The 23,109-nt window shown below is 35.2% G+C and overlaps 2 protein-coding genes and 1 non-coding gene across 3 annotated transcripts; all 3 read left to right on the plus strand.

Annotated features, from left to right (window-relative positions):
• Positions 1–24: 24 nt before the first annotated feature.
• On the plus strand, positions 25–6,800 carry LOC117916894 (origin of replication complex subunit 1A-like). The gene is made up of 15 exons (XM_034833110.1): positions 25–207; positions 596–748; positions 833–973; positions 1,065–1,216; positions 1,295–1,394; positions 1,525–1,647; positions 1,738–1,899; positions 2,015–2,072; positions 2,245–2,423; positions 2,682–2,796; positions 3,359–3,429; positions 4,303–4,398; positions 5,086–5,162; positions 5,551–5,634; positions 6,465–6,800. Exons 1-15 carry the CDS (start codon positions 40–42, stop codon positions 6,526–6,528), a joined length of 1,743 nt encoding a protein of 580 aa, XP_034689001.1. The 5' UTR covers positions 25–39; the 3' UTR covers positions 6,529–6,800.
• Positions 656–733, plus strand: LOC117917179. The gene has a single exon (XR_004651645.1). It is a non-coding gene; the product is annotated as a small nucleolar RNA snoR28 (small nucleolar RNA).
• Positions 6,801–7,758: 958 nt separating the features above from the next.
• On the plus strand, positions 7,759–23,051 carry LOC117917096 (GTPase Der-like; the record flags this gene model as incomplete). Its single annotated transcript, XM_034833323.1, is given in 13 exon segments — positions 7,759–7,936; positions 8,319–8,395; positions 9,221–9,304; positions 9,458–9,683; positions 9,686–9,750; positions 12,864–13,003; positions 13,704–13,791; positions 16,448–16,630; positions 18,450–18,611; positions 19,315–19,508; positions 20,085–20,235; positions 21,388–21,553; positions 22,675–23,051. Coding segments are annotated over 13 exon segments (1,785 nt in total), but the record flags the coding sequence as incomplete, so codon positions are not given.
• Between the last annotated feature and the right edge of the window lie 58 nt (positions 23,052–23,109).

Consider the following 23,109-nt stretch of genomic DNA (forward strand, 5'->3'; position numbering starts at 1 on the left):
AATTCTTATTATTTTATTGTAGTAGTAATTGTGTGGACTATGGATCATTTTTTTATGTTGGAGATGTGCAGTATATGGAAAGAAGTGGATGGTACTTACTGGTTTCGTGGGCGATGGTATATCATCCCTGAAGAGACTGCAGCTGGAAGACAGTCGCATAATCTAAGAAGGGAGCTTTATAGGACAAATGATTTTGCTGACATTGAGGTGATTTTCCTTTTTTATCTATGATATTTTATTTCCTAGTATACAATGTAATAAACGAGGCCTGGAATAAAAGTAAATTTCTATGTTATGAGTAGGTGCTGGTTAGGGTTGGAATAGAATTTAGTTTCTATAGCATCTGATTGGGTTTGAGGACTTACATAACTCTTGGGTTATATATTTGTTGGGTATCTTGTTGTACTTCATAATCTTCCTTTGATCTCTCCTTTACCTTCGGATTTAATCTCTAACTTTAGCATGAGAACTTTGTCTTTCTGATCCCTTCTCTGCTTTCGTTTCACTGTCTTTAGCCCTGATGCCATTTTTAAGAGTGGTGGAACTTTTCACTTTTAACTCCATAGTTGTGCTAATGTTTGTTTTGTTGCTGCAGATGGAATCCGTCATTAGGCTTTGCTATGTAATGAGCCCAAAAGAATTTACCAAGGCCAATAATGAAGGTGATGATATTTTCTTATGTGAATATGAATATGACATACATTGGCACAGTTTCAAGCGTCTTGCAGAGATCGATAATGGTGAAGAAGTAAGAATTTTAGACAATCAAAGTGGCATTTTGAGGATTATTGTGTTCTCTTCTAGTTTATGGGCTTGCTATCTCATTTGTCAGGGCAATGAAGAAGCTGACAATGATGTAGATTGGGATTATGGAAAGGACTCAGGCTCTGATACTGAAGAAGACATGGAATATGAAGAGGAAAATGTGAACAATTTACCCAGTGGACCATCCCCAGCTCATGCAGTTGCTGCAGTATGGACACTGTACATTTTATTCATATCTGTGGCCTTTAGCTTGGTGGTTGCCTGAAGAAGAGAATTAATTAATTATGTAAACAATGCAGAATTCGTGGAAGGGAAGGATCTTTGGGCTAAACAAAATTGGGACAAAGAAAATTCCAGGGCATGTGAGATGCCACAAGCAGACTGAACTTGAAAGAGCAAAAGCAACACTTCTGTTGGCAACTTTGCCCAAGTCTCTACCTTGCAGGACTAAGTATGTGAGACTTGAATTTTTATAGGTTCCATTTTTTTGCGCACTAGTTTCTAATAGAGGACATGGGCTTTTATGTAGGGAAATGGAAGAGATAACTGCATTTATAAAAGGTGCCATCTGCAATGATCAATGTTTGGGACGTTGCCTGTACATTCATGGTGTTCCTGGAACTGGCAAGGTAGATCTATTGGCTGTAAATAATTAAATGATGTTGTGTTATTTCAAACAGGCGATAGGTTTTTTCTTGATCTTTTCGCTGCTTAAATGAGTATTACTTATTTGTACTCTTTATCCGCTCCAAACTGCAGACAATGAGTGTACTTTCAGTAATGAGGAATCTAAGGTCTGAAGTTGATGCAGGAAGCATAAAACCCTACTGTTTTGTGGATATTAATGGTCTAAAATTGGCATCACCAGAGAACATTTACAGGGTAATGGCTTACATGAAGTTTATCTGCTTCATATTTTATTACTGAATTCCTTTTGTTTCCCCATAATATGTTGTCCATAATTTCTTTCAGGTTATATATGAGGCATTAAGTGGTCATAGGGTTGGTTGGAAAAAGGCTCTTCACTTGCTGAATGAGCGATTTGCAGATGAAAGCAAAATTGCCAAAGAGGAGATCCGGCCTTGTATTCTACTTATTGATGAACTTGATCTTCTCGTAACCAGAAATCAGTCGGTAACTTGTTTGTCATAAAACATACTAGTAATCGCTTTTCATTTACATTTACATTTTTATATGTGTTGTGAAGTTTAGAAACTCTTATGTCCACGATCCTTGCTTCTTATTACAGGTTCTGTACAACATTCTTGATTGGCCTACTAAGCCACATTCCAAATTGATCGTGATAGGTAGGACTTTATTTTTTTAACGAGGTTTATCTTCTCTTGTGACAAATATAGCCATGTAATGTTGTTTCCTTTAATAGAATAAGGTATTGTGAGTGGCACAGGTGATAAATTGCTGCAACAAAAGCAGTTGTAGTAATACAATTATAATGCTGTGTTATAAATCTAAATTCAGGGATAGCAAATACCATGGATCTTCCAGAGAAGTTGCTTCCCCGTATTTCAAGCCGAATGGGTATTCAAAGGCTTTGTTTTGGGCCCTATAATTATCAACAGTTACAAGAAATCATTTCAAGTCGTCTTAAAGGAATTGATGCATTTGAAAGGCAAGCTATAGAATTTGCTTCAAGAAAGGTCAGTCCATGCGCTATTTCTTCATGAGACTTAGAGTCTGTTTGGTAGTGATTCTAAGAAGCAATTCTAATCTTTCTAACACTTGAAAATTTTTATTTTTTAAGCATTCCTATAATCACTACCAAACAAGTTCTTAATAAATTTTGGCTCTCTGCTTTTTCATATTCGAAGAGGGAACAATAATGGATACTCATTTCCATATTCATATTATTCAAGTTTTCATTAATTTCATGTTCACAATGTTGTTTGTATAATCAGGTGGCAGCTATTTCTGGAGATGCACGTCGTGCTTTGGAGATATGTAGGCGTGCAGCAGAACTTGCAGATTATCATATTAAAAAGCTAGCTTCACCTCCTGATTCTTCTTCTGAAGGTAGATAACTTATTTGACTTACTAGGCTTTGCTTTTCACGCCTTGATAAGAAAGAAGGCAGTGGGGTTAATGATCCCTTCAACATAGCTAATGTGCATGTGGTCTAGAATCTGCTTTCCCAACATATATAAAAAGTATCATTCCTGTATTTTATATTTCTTGTTAGTCTGTAAAATCCACCTGATGAATAAATCTGGAAGCAAAAATTATGCTCCTGGATATCATCCACAGTATAAAATCCAGGCATTGCATGAAGTTCCACAAAAATTGTTCTTTCGCTCATGGTGACTTTCCTTATTAATAGTTTAATTAAGTTTTTCTATATCCATTTCCTTTTGTATATTTCTTTCCTTTTACGAATTTCAGTATTTTTGTTCCTATACATCTCTTTCTCCATACATTTTATTCTTTCCTGGCAGCATGTGGTATATTTGGTTAGATGGAACACTACCATTATTCTTAGCTTCCCAAACAGGCTTGCACTTTGTTGAGAAGTATTATCCGCTTGTTCCTAAAGCAACAGTCTCCTCACTAGATGGATCTATATTTCTCTGCTTTCCAGGAAAAGCCCTTGTTGGAATGGCAGAGGTAGAAGCAGCCATACAGGAAATGTTCCAGGCACCTCAAATTCAAGTGAGTTGAAAGCCCACTTTATGTTCTCAATTAGAAATCCTGGTTCTTGATACAACTCCATTTCATTCTAAAAGAAAATGGAATCTTGGAAAAGGAGGTATCTTTGCTGTTGAATGAGTTTATTTTATTGTTATGCCAGTGTGCTATTTTCTTGAAGTATTTTTGTTATAATATGAAATGAATGAAATGTGGACAGATTGGTTGAAAGGAAAATAGCCTAAAAAAAGAAGAGGGAGTTTCTTTCTTTTTCTTTTTTAAATTATGAATGGTTACAGAATTTGGAGTCAACAAAGCATCAATATTCTTCAGTGTAGTGCACCATTGTTTTCAGGCACTCCTTTTATTAACATTCCTCTTATTTGCCTATCAAAAAAAATTTGTTCTGGATGAACATGATGGAAGTTTGAGTTTTATGAAACCATTTCTTAGGTCAATATTTCTAAATACCAAATGGAGCCTCATGCTGAAATGGGCTATTGATAAATTAAGACTGATTCAAAGAAATTAGAAAGCCTCTCTGATGGGTTGGACAATAAACAACTAAATTTTCATGCACCAAAAGCTGTTAGTCATGATTCATGACATACTAACTAAATATGAGACCTGGAATATCATGGAGAAAAAAATTTGAGCCACTGACATTGATCGCATGATTTTTGTGCTTCCAATGTGCATAAACCAGATAATTTTATTGGTTGATATGGGTAGAATCAACAAAAGTAGCCATAGCTGCAGTCAATATCAGATTTTATGTACTCATAATTATACACTTTGGTAGAATTGCAACAATGTTTTCTCATTACTTGTTGGAAATACTTAATATATTTCATGAAAATGAAAAATACTTAAATACCTATTCTTCTTTGTTCCCAGGTGATGAAGAGTAGCTCAAAGCTGAGTAAAATCTTCTTAGTAGCAATGGTGCATGAACTCTATCAAACAGGAATGGCGGAGACCACTTTTGAAAAGGTCAACTTCTCAATCTTCCCAAAAAAGAAACTTCTGCAATATTGCTTGCTAATATGTTCACAAAATATGACATATGAAACTCAATTGATCATCTCCCAAGTATGAAATTTCTCTACCCCACTCTGCAAATATTCAACAAGCTTTGGAGATTGTTTTTCCTGTTAAATTGGAAAGGTGGAATACATGAACTAGAAGTCTCAATGGTAGATGTCATGGATTGAACCTAGAAGCCCATACATTAAGCATTCATATGATAACAACCAGCCAAGAAGCCGTTATGAATGCTTTGAGTTTCAATACTTTGAATTTGCTTTTCCTTTTTGTAAAGGTTCCATTAGAAACTTTGACCATCCTATTATAATTTTATTACCTTTGTTCGCCAGAAAGGCTACTGTGGTGTATGGATCTTAGCTGTGAGATTCTAATCATCCTTACTGAAGCACATTAGAAGCAGAAATCAAGCCCCAATAGTTTTTAGTTTACTTGTATTCCCTTCTTTGATGCCTTTGCCAAGGATGAATCTTATAGGGTCATAATTTCCTAGTATGTTGGTTTCCTGCTAAACAAAAATAGTTTTTAGTTTACTTGTATTCTCTTCTTTTATGCCTTTGCCAAGGATAAATCTTCTAGGTTAATAATTTCGTATTATGTTGGTTTTCCTCCTAAACAAATTGTTCCATATTGCAGTTGTCAGTGACTGTTTCATGCCTCTGTACAAGCAATGGAGAAAAGTTCCCTGGATGGGACACACTCTTGAGAGTTGGGTAAGCCATGTTAAAGTATTGTCTTATTGTTTATGTGAGTGAAATTTGGGATGGCCGTCTTTCCAGTCTATCATTATTTTGGCACCTGCCTTTTCATATGTGGTACTTCACTTACAGTTGCATTCACAATGGATTTCTTCATTTGGCTGTTTAAAGAACCAGATTTGTATCATTTCAAGCAATAATCTTGTTATCATTTGGTGATGACTCAAATACCAGTGTGTTGCTAAATGACATGGAAAACAAAGTAAAATTATTTATTTTTCATTTGGTTTTCAAAGGCCAGTTTGCAGGATTGCAAAAATTAAAATAGGAGCTTATATAGAATGTGTTCTTGTAACCTTCTTCACAAAACTGAATGCTGCTTATCTTGTTGGTTTTTGGGCAGTTGTAAGCTTGGTGAATGCAGAATCATTCTATGTGAAGCAGGAGCTAAGCATAGGTTGCAGAAGTTGCAGCTCAATTTTCCAAGGTTAGTCCCCTTTAGTGAACCCACAATTGTTACTCAATAATCCAACTGATGAATTATGCAAACTGTTAGTACTTTTTTTTTTCTTTATCAAAAAACAAACAAATCATTGATATAGATTTTTAAGTACAAGGTGACAGTTGAGAAATCCTTCCAAAAATACAGAGGACAATAAGGAAAAAAAAAAGGGAATGGAGAACTACCTAGGCTGGTAATACTTTCTTCTACAAGGATCAAGTAGACAGGGCTGGCTGGTTGAGTGGGCAGCCCTATCCTAGATTAACGTTATTGGGAAAGTTAAAAGAAAACAATTAGCCAGGATCATTTCACACTAAAAAAAAGTTGACCAAAGTTGTATGCTCCCAACTCATTTGTCTAGTATTGCAGTTCTGTATAATGTAATGATCCTCACTACTATTTTTCCTCAGCCCTTTACAGAAGCCATGCAATACTGTCAACAATTTCTCAAATTATAATATTGTCAGAACTATGATTATGTTTCGTTCTTGGAAAGATAAGAAATAGTAAGAAAATTGATTTTCTTATATTTAGTTTTACCATAAAAATTAGGAAAGAAAAATCAAATATAACTAAAATTAGTTAGGAACTTATATATTTCAAATTATTTGATCTTTATATTCAAGAATTAAAATAAGTGAAATGAATTTGAAGTAGCATATAATCATAATAATTTATTGCCTTTAAATCTTTCTTTTTTTTTTCACTTTTTCTCTCTATTTTCTTTACCTTGCATTTTTCCTCTAATTTTCTAGGAACCAAACATAGCCTATAGGATTATAAGAACTAACCTGAATTATGTTGCCTTGTGACAGTGATGATGTAGCATTTGCACTCAAAGATGACAAGGAACTACCCTGGTTAGCTAAGTATCTGTGATTCATCACTCCACCCCCATGGTGTTCAATTATTTATTCCCAATAAAATATTGACTTCAATTTTGGTCTTGCCTTATCAATGATACATTTGTTAATTTTTGGATTTTCCTGGTAGAGAATTACCGTGATTAATTCTCATTATTTAAGGTTTCAAACTGTTGAAATATTCACCTGGAGAAACAGAAACTGTATTTCTTATTCAAGGAACTTTAAGGTTTGGATATGAGGAAAATGCTAATGAGATCAGTCACTACTTTCTAACTTTTTCTCTTACATGGAAAATGGTATTTTGGAAATGAATTTCTCAAAATAGAATGGACACATATGTCCATCCTAATCTTGAAATTGAGAATTTTTACATTTTTAGGGAGTTTTACCAATTCATAAGAGAACTTGCCTCATTTTCTGTGATGCACATGTTGGTTGAAGAGTGATGAGAGGACAGTCTCCAATCCATTCTTGCACAATCACCATCTCTTTTCACCAGCTACTTGATTAACGGCCAAACTTGCACCTCATCCCTAATGAAATGCTTAAATTTCCATCTCAGATGATTTGAGATTGAAAAGTCTCTGCATTGGATGGGATGTTGGCAGCTTGGTATACAACAAATTAATCACAGGTCTTGCATAAGTGCTTCCCAGCATTTTAAGTGATGTAAGGTAGAAGGGTGAGCCCCATGTCAGCATCCTTCTCTTAATATGTTGTTTTGAACTTATGTGGGATAGCCTTTGCCTATAGCATTTTATCAGTAGAAGTCCAAGTGAAAGTTAATGTGCAGTTAAAAAATATGTTATTATTTAAGATTTTTAATTAAATACAACTATACTTTTTTTCATCCCTTTGAACAACAGCATTCACTTTACTAACAGTTTATTTGATAGGCTATGTTTGGTTCCCGGAAAATGTTAAGGAAAGGAAAGAAAATCCAAATGAAAATAATTTTCTTTAGTTTGGATGACATGGAAAATATGATGGAAAAAAAATACGAAGGAAAATATTAAAGAAAATATTGTAATATTTTCTCTGCTATTTTTCTTAAAAAATAATGAGGAAAATATAAGAGAAAAAGAGAAAAAGAGCAGGGAAAAGGGGAGGAAAATTTTGTCGGGCTCTTGTTCGAGGCTTCATCTCTAACTTCCTCATCAGTGGCTATGTTCTCACCGTCATCACCATTATCGCAAACAACAACCTAGAGAATCTCATGAACCACATCATCTTCAAGGGGTAAACCTCCGCCCCGAGCACCTTCTTCTCCAATTTAAACTCAAACAATGGGTTCGATGATGATGATGATGATGAAGAGGTTGCAAACCGAAGTTATTCACTCGATGTCGATGCGCTCGAGGAAGAAGCGAAGCATGCTGTTCGAGAGTATTCTCGCTTTTTGTCACGCCAATTGAGCATCGGTGAGTAGAGATTTTATTATTTGGGACAAGGATTTCGGTGACGCAATTGGAGCTGCAAAGCTATGCACTCCGGATAGCTTCTCCAAACAGATGCAATGAAAAAATGGTTTTAATTTGTACAAATTACACCATATCCCTAGTCTGATAGCGTTTGTCTTTATATGTATCTGAATGTTTTTGTGAGGGAAAGAAATGAAATGCAAAATGTGAGTGGAAATTTTTTCTTGACAAATTTTCCCTATGCTTTATGTTTAAATATCCATGGAGATATAAGGGGAAGAATTCTATTTGAAATCCTTTCTAAGAGATATTTCCATTTGTAGTTTGGTGTTGTGAAATGTGATGTAGCTTAATGTGCATATCCATTATTTGATCATCTCAGAGGAGGAGGATGGGGCAAATGAGTCCAAGGGAAGGGGTGGAAAGCAGAAGAAGAGTAAAAGTACGACTAGAAATGTCGTAAGCATCGGCCTTGTCTCATTTTCTTCTCTTGTTTTTTATAGTTGCCGGATTGCTAGTTTTTATTGTTGCTTTTTTTTTTTTCCCTTTATTTTTTCTTTCTGATGATAATAGTAGTAAGCAAAAGTAAGCACACAGGATGACCAAGTCCAAGATTCTTCTCTGCACAAAGAAATACACACTAAAATATAGTGCCCGGAATTTGTAAGAGCTGCAATCCACAATCAATTTGAATCAAAGTGCTGTAGAAATTTTAGATATCCCCTTTCTTTTCTATTCTTTACCAAGAACTGATTAAAGCAGATATACAGTAGGAATTTCTGTTCTCAAAATATAGCACATATAACCTTAGAGTTTGAGCCAGTTCTTTAGAAAGACATGGAAACCTGATGGTTTAAATATGAAGTATGAATTTGAAGAATGACTATAATGATGAAGCTCTCTTTGGTATTTTAGTATTATGTAAATATGATGAAGTTCAACAGGAATTTAGAATGCATATATATACTTGAGGTTGTTTATTTATATATTCCTTAGAAAAATAAATTAATTGATTGTATATTTTTTTTTCACAAAATTAAACTGGTTATCTATTGGTAATGCAAATTTGGGTCTCTTTAACTTTTGAAGAGGATTGAAAAAAGCCTGCATACATATATGCCTATGAGTTATGACTCTTTTGAAATAGCATTTTTTTTAATGAAATTAAACTGGTTCTCCATTGGTAATGCAATTTTGTGTCTCTTTAACTTTTGAAGAGGATTGAGAGAATCTTGCATTCATATTCACTTATGAGTTATGACTCATTTGAAATTCCATCTGCAGATTCCTGACCATCTTCTTCCTAGGGTTACCATTGTTGGGAGGCCAAATGTTGGTAAATCGGCATTATTCAATCGTCTTGTTGGGGTATTTAATCATCAATTTTGGATTCTAATTTTTATGTTTGACATTTATTTGCTCCAATGCCCAGACATGTTTTCCAACTTCCTAGATTACATATCTTCGATATTCCAACATTCTGAAAGTTGAATTTTTCTGTTATCTATTATCTTTTCTCAGGGTAACAAGGCAATTGTAGTGGATGAACCTGGTGTTACTCGTGATTGCCTCTATGGTAGAGCCTTTTGGGGAGATTATGAATTCATGGTGATAGATACTGGAGGTGTCCTCACAATTTCAAAATCACAAGATAATGTTATGGAAGAATTAGCTATTACAAAAACCATTGGTATGGATGGGATTCCACTTGCCTCCAGGGAAGCAGCTGTTGCAAGGATGCCTACAATGATGAGAAACAAGCTACTGCAGCTATAGAAGAATCGTCTGTTATTATATTTCTTGTCGATGGCCAGGTAGAGTCCATTCTATTATTCTTTACTTGAGTACTGAATAATTTCTTTCTAATGAACCTTTTCGTTTCATTTATTTTCTTCCTTCTCTTCTTAATATTATATGCAATTAATGATTTATTGATAGGAGTGAGAGACACATGTTATGACAATACACTGGGTTTTCTGCAACTTCTAACCACATTGATTGCTGTTATCTATCTATTTTATATGTTAAGGAGCATGATTTACATATTGAGCTCAAATCTTGCAAGCTTAAGCTTTTAGGAAAATTGATAGTTCAACATGGTATTAGAGCCTGGTTTGGCAGGAAGTCATGAGTTCAAGCCGCTTCTTTGCAATTTGCATGTTTGTTTCCCACATTTGGTATCTCTCCCCACCAATTTGTAATTCTATGGTATCTCTCCATGTGCAGGTATGAGATTGCAAGTGAGGGAGGGTGTTAAGGAGCATGATATGCGTATTGAGCCCCAATCCTACAAACTTAAATTTTTAGGAAAATTGATAGTTCAACAATAGATCATGTTGGCTCCCCAAGGTTTGGGAACAAGATGGTATTGTTGTACAAAAGATTCAAGATTTAGAAGTATAAGCTTACATTCAAAACACTAGTCTATCTTGGAGATCTCATGATAACTAATCAAGGAAAATCTCTATCTGCTACAGAAGTCCTTGTGTATAATAGCAATTGTCAAATGTATTGAGGTGTGGGTGGGTGGTGCCAATATTAGGTGTTAGGGTTTTTTTTTTTTTTTTTTTTCTGTTATTTTTTTTAATCTTTTATATTTTTATTGGAATGAGCCCTTGGCTGAACATGCATTAGTGGTTTGTTGTGGGGATGAATCAATTGTGACTTCTTGTGGGGGCTTCTGGTGGTTTGCTGAGCGCATGGTGAACATATACTTTTACTCTTCCTTAATAATTCGATGAGAGTGATGTGGAAATAAAATATTTCTGGTCTTACTAGAGGACTAACAAAGGCTATGATTTGATGTGGTCCATCATGCATACTAGGGCCCTAGTTCATGAATATTGAAACATGAGGTCTTGATTACTTGTGTGTATGGTTTTAATTGACATACTTTTCCTTGCGAGATTCTTGTTAGACACTAATGAACAAGTGTATGATTTATTGCCACTAGCCTGCCTAATTAGTTACCAAGCAAGGGCTTAACTCCTGGATATTGACTTTGCTTCTAGATGAAGTTCTCACCTATCCCTTGTTGGGCCCTAAGAGATTGCTTTTGAAGTGCCTTGAGAACTTTGTTTTGTAGAATGGCCTAGGCAATAGATCATAGAATATCATTAAGACTCTTGAACGATACTTGACCTTCCTTTTACAATACTTTTTTTCCTTTTAATAAAATTCCCTCCTGTATTTTGAGTTTCAAGAGAATTTGCATTTTGTTTTGTTTTTGTCTTTTTTTAATGGGTAAAATGCAGTATATTAAGAAAGACACTCTAGAAAGGAGTCCCAAAGTACACAAAAAGTATACAAGGACGCTTAAGAGCGCCTCAAAAAAGACAAAAAGGAAAAACAAAAAACAACACTCCCTTAAATAGAATCAAACCAATCTACAAAATCAACAATGGAAGAAGGTTCGACAACTAAATACACCTTAACTCAAGCCTAGAGGTTGTAAAGGAAAGGAAGTTTAAACCCTTGGACCGGATGACCCTCGTTTTCAAAAGCTCTATTGTTTCTTTCCTTCCAAATAGTCTAGAAGAGGCATAAAGGAGCAACTCGCCACACTTTTTTCCTTTTCTTACCCACAAAAGAGCCATGCCACCCTAATAACGTCTCTCCAGCTGAGAAAGGAAGCACCCACGATACACCAAAAAGAGAAAACAACAAGTGCCAGAGAATCCTAGCCACATTGCATTGCAATAGTAAGTGATCAAGTGTCTCTTGCTCTGAGAGACACAAATAACATCTATTGGCCAAAGGCCACCCTCTCCTCTGAATCTGATCCAAAGTTAAGACATTATTCCAAGTAGCCTCCCAAGCAAAGAAGCCCACCCTTGGTGGCACCCATGAATTCCAAATTACATTTGTAGGGAATTTGCCTTGACTTTCCAATTCCAAAGCCTTATAGAGAGATTTGACCGCAAATTTACTGTCTTTTGACTTTGTCCAAACCACCTAATAATCTGCCTCCCTGCACACCTTCCTTTCTTGCAGTCTTCGAAAAAAGTGCTCCACAATCACAACCTCTCAATCGTTGAGCCGCCTAGAGAATCTAGGAACCCATACCCTCTTTTGAATGGTTCCAAACATCCTCAACCCAAACTTCCTTAGACAATGCTATAACAAAGAAGAAGGGAAAAGAGACACAACGAATTGTCGCCACAACATTTATCCTTCCAAAACTTCACCCTCCTCTAATTTCCCGTAGAAATGGCCATACTGCCACCCAAGATATCCCATTCTTTCTTGATGGCTTTCCACAAACCTACCCGAAAACTTCCTCTCACTTCACATGAGCACCAACCTCCCTCTTCTTCCCCATACTTACCGTAAATAACTTGCTTCCAAAGAGCCTCCCTCTCCATTGCAAACCGCCGACTCCATTTACATAGGAGGGCCTTATTGAGTAACGACAAATTCCTCACTCCCAAGCCACCCTTTCCTCTATTTGAATAGACTATAGACCACCTTACTAAACGAGGCCTCGACTCAAGAGCCCTCCTCCCCAAAGAAAGTCCCTTAGGATTTGCTCCAATCTCCCCTTAGGATTTTCTCTAGTCTCAATCTGACTCTTCTTGGAATGCAAAGCAAGGACATAAAATAAATAGGCATATTGGAAAGGGTGTTATGAATTTGCATTTTGTTGCCTTGGTACTTTTGAATTTGCAGTCTTGTAGTTGATGTATTGCTCATGTGTACCATCTTGAACAGGGATGGATTTAAGATATTCTTAATCCGACAAGTGATGGTAAATGCTTCGTTCTTTTGGAATTAAACAATTATCTGGACTTTCTTTATTCATTAGAATTCATGATTACATTGCGTAGTTCTTATTTTCTTGAGTGAGCAAGCAAATATCTTCTCATGTTAGTAAAGCAGTAACATCTTCTTGTGTTAGTAAAACAGTAATGTAAAAGATACTGAACAGGCAGGTCTATCAGCAGCTGATATGGAAATAGCAGACTGGCTACATAAAACTTACTCAAACAAGTATATTGTTCTTGCTGTGAACAAGTGTGAATCTCCAAAGAAAGGAATCATGCAAGCATTAGAATTTTGGTCCTTGGGGTGAGCAGTCTTTTTTATCTTCTCTTTGCAGTTCATGGTCCTTCAATGAAATTGCAAATTAGTGATTTCTTTGAGTTATCTAATAAATAATGCCTATTTATTTGACAAATTGTCTGCCTAAATTATTATGTAAAACTCAGACCAGAGGATATGGTTTTGTCTATATGTTTTCTGACTAAATTACTTTCTGATCAGCGATTGTATATCATGAAACGATTTCTTGTCCTTCTTTGTATATACCATTCAATGTAATTAATATGTTTATTTATAATAAAAAATTGTGTTATGCTGAATTTGTAAGGGGAGTCATGTATGTGTGGCTATGCTGATATGTATACATGTGAATATTCTGATAGTAATAATACTTCTAGGACTACAAGCTCTGTCATTTTCCAGGTGTTTTAGAGTTAATTAGTTTCTCTTAGCCTGCCAAAAACATGACACAGAACAATGACAAGTTCAAACATCATAAAACTATCCATCCAAACTTCAACCAGAACATTTTGAAGGTTCAAACTTTGTGATATATGATTGTAGATAGCAATTAAGATTTCCTAAACTGTTACACTATAGCAGTCAACAAAACTGTTATATATTAATTAACTTTTGAGATTATATGTGGTTGATGGTAGAATTGCCTAGCTATTTGCTTATATTGTTATGACAAACTATGTGCATAACTTTTTGGTTGATTGACTAGGTTTACTCCACTTCCCATATCTGCTCTATCTGGGACTGGAACTGGAGAGCTGCTTGATCTTGTTTGTTCAGGATTAAAAAAAATAGAGGTATTGTAAATTCCATACTTCCTTTTTCATTATGGGAATCTGGTCATATCAGGATTTCAATATCAGGCTATCATTGAATTTTTATTTTTATCAGAAACAAGAAATGTATTAATTACTTATAAAGAGTTAATGAGAGGGCTGAGGAATCCTTCCCACAAAAATACAAACTTGATCTAGACACTAAAAACCTTCATTATACAAGGAGATTTGTACAAAAAGATATATCACAAAAGAATGTAAAAGGGAAACCTCTCCTGAAAAAAATGGCTAGGCTTCCCTCATTGGTGGCCCTAACCCTACAATTTTGATTAATTTGGAAGGTGTTCCTTAGGTGGATGGAAAAGTCATTCACTCATTGGTAGTATTTGGTTTTAGAGTTGCTCAAGTGACTCTCCCTCCCCCTCCTTTCCTCACACTTATTTTTTATTAGGGAATAAAAATTGGATCATGCCTAAAGCAATTTCTTTTTCTAACTTAATATCCATTGGGGTCATGATACCATGACATAGTTGACTCTTTTGAGGGGTGTGCAGAGCTCCTTTTTTTTTAGAAAGTGGGGATTTATTTTTTATTTTTTATTTTATTTTTATTTTTTTAAGTATTCTACCTCTTAATAATATTTGATGGGAAGTGATAAATTTTAGAACCTTTTTCAAAGAAAGTTTTGCTCTGTTTGGATCAACTTCTAAGAAGTCAAAAGCTCTTTTTTTAAGATCAACAAGAGCTTTTATAGTTGTTTGATTACTTTTATTCTATGAGCTTGTAGCTTGAAAAAGAACTTAGTATGGAAGCTAGTAAAATGTTGCTTCTTGTAGAAGCTCTATTTTGGCTTATGCAAGAAGTTATTTCATATTTAATATAACTTTTACAATACCACTATTGCCCTTTAAAAATTGTGACACTGACTTTCGCTTCAACTTCCAACAAAAATTTTAAAAAAAGAAGCTATCCCAAATGAGAACTTTGAAGTTTATCAAAATGTGTGTGAGAGGGAGGGATCCTATAAGATTGTTATCAACTCGCTTGCTAATAAAATGAAGAAGCATTTTGAGTAAAACTTGCAACTACCTATCCTTTTCTAATAAAATTATAATCTGTTAAATTATTTTCACATGAATGGATTTTGATACGCTTTTTGTGTTGATTTGCGGAAGTCATTTTCATTCAACATTTTTTTAGGGTTTTCTTGATTCTTTTGTTTTAAATAGAGGAATTCTTATTTATTTTCTATATTTTAAAATGATTTGAATATTGTCTCTCGCCCCAATATTATAATTATATCATTTTTCAATGTTTTTAGAATCAGATTGGTTATTAAATTAGAAAAGTTATTGCTTCAAGGTTCAATGATTGAATTGATGGTTAAACTGTAGTCAAACCGGTGATATCATAAATATGTAATTTATATTTTACTAAAATAAAAATAATTATAAAATTTAAAAATATATAAAGAAATTAAAAACCAATAATATTTGTTTTTTCATCTTTGATATTATCAAATCAAATCATGAATAAATATAAATACATTAATATTTTAAATTTTATAAAAAAAAAAAATTTAAATGTGAAAATATATATTACAAAATGGAAGGATTATTCTATTATTTAATTTTATAATCCTTCCATTATTTAATTTTATTTGCATTAAAAATTACATATCATATTATTTTATAATTTTAAAAACTTTACATTATTTTACTTATAATATTTTCATATTTATTATTATAATTTTTTTTGAAAAAAACCATGTTATTTTATATATTGTTTTGAAATTTTTAACGAAAGAACATAAACAATCTTGTGGTTACATGATCATTCCTTGACCTTGGAGTCCAAGGCTGAAGCCCCCATTTGGCATACTATGTTGGACCTTTCTCTAAATTATCCATCCTACATTGGAAGCATATGGAAATGAAGAGGGGTTTAAAATGCACATTCAACCATTGTGAGTTGTGGTGCATGATATCAAGTAACCCAATGATATGGGCTCAATGTTTTGCCCCCTTGCCCCCACCCCCACCCAAAAAAGAAAAAAAAAAAAAAAAAATCAGAACCAGCAGACTAGTTCAATGTCTTTCAGCTCAAAAGCCGAATCAGACAAGGTCTGGTGGATGGTTCGATTGGTTGAACCGGTCAGTCTGTCTAGTTTTAAAAACATTGCATTTTTTAATTTTTAATTTTTTCATTTTTCATTCTTGATTCAGTTCTACAATTCAGGGTCGAAGGTCATCTGTATGGTTGAGTGAAGTGATTTATTTATTTTGTTTTTTTAGAATCCAATTTAGAAGTATTAATAACATATGCCAAGTTTGCTTTAAATTTGCTTTTCTAACTGATCTTAACCACTCATGATAAATGCTCCTATGCCATTCCCATTTCTTGTTATGATGGTCCACCTGCACATACTGAAAGCAATTATCTTCTAGTTTGATTTACAATCTTTGATTATGATATATATGTGAATTTGTCTTTAATTATGTCAAAATGTGATGATTGGGGGCATTCATTGGTTTATTTATTTTTTTGGTCTTTGTGCTTTGTGTAATCTATAATTTGTTCTTTCATTTCAATCATCCATAAGCATGCCCATATTTTCCCCTATTTATCTGGATTATATACTTAGGTTCTTGATAAATTTTTTCATGATAATATATAGGATCCTGAGAATCTTGATGGAGAAGAAAATTATGTTCCTGCAATTGCAATTGTTGGACGACCAAATGTTGGTAAAAGTAGCATTTTGAATGCATTAGTTGGAGAGGACAGAACAATTGTCAGTCCAGTTAGTGGTACTACACGTGATGCTATTGATACTGAATTTACTGGACCAGATGGCCAGGTTTGTCATATAACTAATTTAAATTACTTGTGGTTCATTTCCTTTTTTGCTATGATGTGGATAATGTTTACCTAGTCTAATAAACCGATTGGTTCAACAAAGCAGTGTATGAACTAATTAGATACTTTAAAGTGGAACTGAAGGGCTGTTGAGAATCATTCTTATTGCACACAAATATGTTTATAAACAGAGCACCTAATTTTACAGTTCATGGGATTTATCACATTTATTTGTATCTAAACAGGCACAGTCAGAAACCTGATGTTTATACAATTTTTAAACAAATCTTCTTCAATGTAAAATTATATATGTTGTGTCTGACAAAAATCAGAAAAATGACACCAATCATTCCAAGAAATTCCATCCAGAGAAGGAACCGCAGTTTCAGAAAAAGAAGTTATATGGGCACATGTTATGGAAAAACGTAGGGGAAAATGTGGATAAAACAAAGAAACACTAATATATCTAATATGAGAGAGAAAGGATCTGGTTGAGAGATTGCAAAGGAGTGTGGCAATACTCTCTTACCTTAGATTAGGATCTCAACTGTTCTCATAAAGACCATTTTTGCTGGAAAAATTCGTGTCACTGATTATTATTTTCATTTGGGAAGTTCGAATGGCTTTTTGCAACATGTCCTTCATTCCAAGAAATCATACTCCTAAGTCCTAAAACACCTCAGGTTAGCTACTGTACGCTCTTTCTAACCCACAAGGTCTTTTAATCATCTCCCAACCAAACCCACAGGAAATCTCTAGGACTTTCCAAACCTGTTTCCAACTTTGAAAACCCAACTAGCGCACCCCCACCAGAGTCCTCAGCCAAAGAAAAATATGCAACTTCATCTTTCAGCTTTTTTCGACCATTAGACCCCAAACTATAGCATTAACAGGTTATCCTCAGGAGGGAGCCAAAGTTGAGGATAATCAACTATGGTGACAACCATAGAAGTTGTCTATGGATTGGACTCTAGTCTCTTCAATATTAATTTTTTTTTTTTTGATAGGTTAGTCTCTTCAATATTAATACCAGCAAAAAGAGACTTCCTAGGTTCACTCTAGACCTGACACTATTGGTCAGCTTGCTGGGTTGTTGCCTATTAACATTCAACATCTGGATTTAGTTCATGACCTGTGATTCAATCCAGTTCGCATTTGATCAGATGTCCTTAATCATTTTTCCACTCCAGTGGTGGTTTGAGACAGTGGTCGAGCCACCTTAGGCCCTGGAGGGGCAAAAGCCCCCCTCAAAATTTTAAAAATTATTCCTCTAAAGTGAAGTTGAACTGATTCCCATGCAATTTCAAAAAGTTTTCATAGTTACCATCAAGCTATACCTGGAAGATTCGTAGTTTTTTCCCCTCTGAAATAAATTTTAAAATGTTGCCGCCCCCCTTAGATTGATTTTTTGGCTCTGCCACCGGTTGAGTTATATATCGAATAAGAGTATTTAGTATGGGGACTACTGGTATATTAGGAACTGAATATGTCTGTCAACGACTCAACATGCTATTGATTTGTGACAGGAGAATGAAAGTCTGATGGAGGAATTCAGTGTGTTCCCTGTTTATTGTCTCACTATTCCACTAATTGTTGAGATAAAGATATTGTTAAATCTTCATGTTGGTTTGTGCCTTTGAAAATAATGGACTACTACCAGAATACTCTCAATTCATGCTCACTCAAGTGGGATTCCAATCCCCCTGAAAACAATAATCTTGTTGATGGAAAAATGAGATGCATTCCATGGTTTATATTTGTATGCTTTTTTTATTCCAAATTCTCTGAGAAACTTTATACAGTGGTAACTTCTTGTTCAGAAGTACCGGCTTATTGATACTGCTGGAATCAGAAGAAGGGCAGCCGTAGCCTCATCAGGTAGCACAACAGAGGCTTTATCAGTTAATCGAGCATTTCGTGCTATTCGTCGTTCTGATGTTGTGGCTCTTGTGATTGAGGCCATGGCCTGTATCACAGAACAGGTACTTTGTCCATAGGGTTTTGATAACACAGTTATGGTGTCTGGTTTTCACTGCTGGTGCAAATTCTTGCATGGAAAAGTTTTAGTTACAGTGTGGGAATTATCCAGTGATGTAATCTCTCATCACCTTCAGTCGTGTGTCTCTTCCATCCCTTTTTCCTTGGTGGGATTTTCCCAGCACTTATATTTCTTCCTAGTAAGCACTGACAAAGACTGCACCCTAATTTCTTTTTACAGACCATTTCTCAGGAAAAATAAATGTGGTGCAAGAAACTGCAGTATGAGATTGGGTCTCTTTGTTGTTAGTACCTTGTTATGTACAGTGAGTCAAATGAAAAGAGGAAGAGAATGGCAGACCTGGCAGCTGAAAATGTTATTCGATAGAATGATGCCTTGCTTCCCCTATAGAGCCTGCCTTACTCTAGCTTGTATTCCATCTGTTTATGTTTTTGTCCCTTTTCTTCCAAATCTCTTGGATGCTGCTAGGATTTAGATTTTCCATGTTCTAGTCAGTCTAGGCCATGATATTATTGAGATTATTTATCTAAAGGTGAAATGTTACTAATTGAAATTGTGTTGCTGATTTTTCTCCAATGTAAAACTGCTGCATCATGGACTGCTTTCAGATGAGTTGCTTTTATTGTACCCCCTCGAAGGGAAAAAATATTTGCTGATAAAATGATTTTCACTGCTGAAAATTGTAGGACTATAGGATTGCTGAGAGGGTTGAAAGAGAAGGGAAGGGTTGCCTGATTGTTGTAAACAAATGGGATACTATACCAAATAAAAACCAACAGACTGCAACATATTACGAGCAGGATGTCAGGGAGAAGCTTCGTGTTCTAGGTTGGGCACCTATTGTCTATTCAACCGCAATAGCTGGTCATAGCGTTGATAAGTATGCCCTTGCCTGATAGTTTTTTTTCATAATAATTTACTTTTTGTGTCATTCACTAATATTATGGCCATGATGTAATCACTTAGTGGCTGGGTTAGAAACCTTAGATTTAGGCTCCCATGGGGTAAATGGGTGGGTACTTTATCTATATATATGTTATCCTCATCTATGAGGGATTGTTACCCTTGAAGTTTATGGCATGATGAGCATCTACTAAATCTTGTGAAGATAGAAGAAAGGAAACTATATCCGTTTCCAATGGGGTTTGTGGATATTCCATTTGAAAACTTTTTACATAACCACTTGAACCTTTAGCCTGATGACTTGAAAATGAGAAATAATGGATAGTCACTGTCTGCTATAGCTGCCAGTTGTCACTGCCCTTGGTAAGAATTTGACCTCACGAATTTGGTCTTATGTGCAATCCAGGGGTCTAAATATCACTGTTCCATATGAAACTCACTTAAATGAGGGGAATTGCATGAGTGATAACCAAACAACCTTGCCAATAGATATCTCTTTAATGTTACTTATAGGTGGACTACACCCAAATTGCATTTATTGTGTTGGGTTCAGGATCATTGTTGCGGCGAGTACAGTTGAAAAGGAGAGATCAAGAAGGCTAAGTACTTCCATATTGAATCAAGTGGTGCAGGAAGCTCTTGCGTTTAAATCACCTCCAAGGACCAGAGGTGGTAAGAGAGGATGTGTTTATTACTGTACTCAGGTACTGCATCATTGTTCTTGATATTTTATTGTAAAAAGACCAGTTAAATTGTGTTTCTTTGACGAGGCTGCTTGTCTATCTCTTGTCATATTGAATGTTTGGAGCATTTTTTTTTTATGTGCATTATTACTAATATGCTCTTGTTAAATGAGATCTAAAATGTGTTTACATTCTAAATGTTGTTTGTTGAAAATGTGAAAATTGAGAATAAGCACTTGTGTGAGATGTGAGCTGCCCCAAAGATATAGCAGAGAAATGAAGCTGAGGTTCTCGTGACTTTAGGTTGTTAAAACTGTTTCTTTTCTAGTTTGTTTTCTTTAATGTGCTTTTGGAAGAGGTCATGTTCTATGAAGAATTGGCAGGTACTGGCATCAAATTCACTCCTAATAGAGAACACATATATAGATGCTTAAACACCATACTGAATTGGGCATGAAATGTGGAGTGGTTTCATTTGGATCTCAATCCCAGTCCATCTTTTTATATTTGAATCTAGATCAAACAAGGTTAGATCCAAAAGAATTACTACAACTCGGTAGAATTGATGTGACTGCTAAGGATGGTCTGTATTGAATAAACAAGTATCTCCTCTAGACGGAAGAAGATTCCCTTTGAAGAGCGGTCTTGTCCCAGCTAAGATTTGCTTGTTGATATAGATTCATATCCTAACCAAGATCCAGATGGAAGCCTGGACCTGGATTGGATTGCTTATGAATTAATATAAAGTATAAGTTTTCCCTTGTTTGTTTTAAAAAATGATTTAGCTACTAATTGTAAGGCAAAGTAAAATACAATATTTATAAACTTACCCTATCAATGATTGCTCCCATCCATTGTTAAGCATCTGAATCCAACTTGAATTTTGAAGTTGGATATGATCCATATTTTATTTGGATTGTAATATTAAGAGGTAAAACTTGGGAAACAGGATTTAAATAGTGTCAAGTTGGTCCAGTTTGTGCCCTGACTTTTGGAATGTAGTGTTACAAAATTCACTCTATGGATTCCATTCTGTGTTTTAACACATAAATCACATAATGCATTTTGATGTGTCATCCTTAAACCAACTGAGGTTACAGGTTTTACATGGTTGGGGATATAATTCTGGTGAAAGCAGTGGGTATTAATAGTGAACATAATTTTCTTTTGCAGGCAGCTATTAGGCCACCTACATTTGTTTTTTTTGTTAATGATGCTAAACTTTTCCCTGAAACTTACCGGCGTTATATGGAGAAGCAACTTCGTTCTGATGCTGGGTTTTCTGGTACACCAATTCGACTTTTATGGCGGAGTAGAAGAAAAATAGTGAAGAATGGAGGTCAGTGATGAGGGATCTTTTTTATTGTATTTAATCAGCGTTATTTTTTTGGGTCATTATTTTCACTTTCTTTAACATCAGAGTGCATTTCATTTCTCTCTTTCTTATCTTAAATTTATTGACTTCTTAATGACTCCATGTACAGGAATGATCCGGTCACGTAGTATTCATGTCTATGCTACACTGCACTCTTAGGCTAGAGAGAAAGAAACCTTTTCCTCTGAATTTTTGTACACTGGCAATTTATGGGCCATGTGATCTGCATGTTTGCCCACAGGACACTTAGGCAAGAGGGAGAAACCTTTTTCCCAAGGCTGCTAATGTGCTGGCCATGTGGTCTGCCTGCACCATACTGCACACTTGGGCAAGGGAGAACCTTTTTCCCCTGAATTTAGTACACCACTGGCATACTTGTTTTGTTTTGCATATGTTAAAGCCGATAGAGCTTCACCACGTAAAATGCCATGCCATGCATTGAGACTCTTTTCCCTTAGATTTTGCCTACTTGATGCTGATCTCTTTTGCTTATGTTGAAGCGCCATTTTTGGAAATCTCTTCCATTGGTATTTTAAATCCTCTGGTGTCTTGATGTTTATTTCATTGCCAGCCATATACCAGTTAAGTTGACTTGGTGTTGGTTGTATGTCTATTTTGTTTGACTCGGTGTTGGTTGTATGTCTATTTTGTTGTGTGCCCCACAAGGACATCGACACCGGTGTTGGATATCTGACATAATGTGAGGAATAGGTAAATGAGGCAGATGTATTAATGAATAGTTCCATCGTATAGGTGCCTTGTATAAAGATGACAACCAAAGAAAATGGACAGACCTAGCGTCGGTGCCCTACACATATATGTGATACTTTACTACTCAAAGAAAAAGGGACAACAGGAAGAAGCCAACCTTGTTACTTTGGATTCACCTTAAATGTTTCAAATGATGATGTCATTTTGTTTACTTAATTCATCAATTTCTATTTCTTTTGTTTCTCTGGTGATTACCCCATTTCAGAATACTTTTCCCTGTATCCTTAAATGTAGACAAATGAACTCATTGTGATCCCTAAATGCTCACTAAGAGAATCAACCATCAAATTTGACCTTCATTCATTTATTTTCAGCCCGAGCTGCATCAGCAAAAACACAAGCAAACCTGGCACCACGTGGCAGAAAACTGACAGCTGCTACATGAATTGACATCACATTGTGGCATTAGCTGACTTGAATCAGACTTTGCTTCTGTGTTCCGGAAACAAAACACAAGCGTCTGGCTATCAATCTTGAAGACAAACTTGACAAGGTTCTATGAGGAAAATGCTAATGAGATCAGTCACTACTTTCTAACTTTTTCTCTTACATGGAAAATGGTATTTTGGAAATGAATTTCTCAAAATAGAATGGACACATATGTCCATCCTAATCTTGAAATTGAGAATTTTTACATTTTCAGGGAGTTTTACCAATTTATAAGAGAACTTGCCTCATTTTCTGTGATGCACATGTTGGTTGAAGAGTGATGAGAGGACAGTCTCCAATCCAGTCTTGCACAATCACCA

This window comes from Vitis riparia, chromosome 6, assembly GCF_004353265.1.
Source record: "Vitis riparia cultivar Riparia Gloire de Montpellier isolate 1030 chromosome 6, EGFV_Vit.rip_1.0, whole genome shotgun sequence".
Classification (NCBI taxonomy): domain Eukaryota; kingdom Viridiplantae; phylum Streptophyta; class Magnoliopsida; order Vitales; family Vitaceae; genus Vitis; species Vitis riparia.

Excerpts from the sequence above, each read along its gene's own strand:
- LOC117916894 (XM_034833110.1), top strand. The coding sequence starts at position 40 with ATGGATCATTTTTTTATGTTGGAGATGTGCAGTATATGGAAAGAAGTG. Across the intron at positions 2,424-2,681 it reads TAGAATTTGCTTCAAGAAAG|GTGGCAGCTATTTCTGGAGA; the intron begins GTCAGTCCATGC and ends TTGTATAATCAG. Across the intron at positions 5,635-6,464 it reads TTGCAGCTCAATTTTCCAAG|TGATGATGTAGCATTTGCAC; the intron begins GTTAGTCCCCTT and ends GCCTTGTGACAG.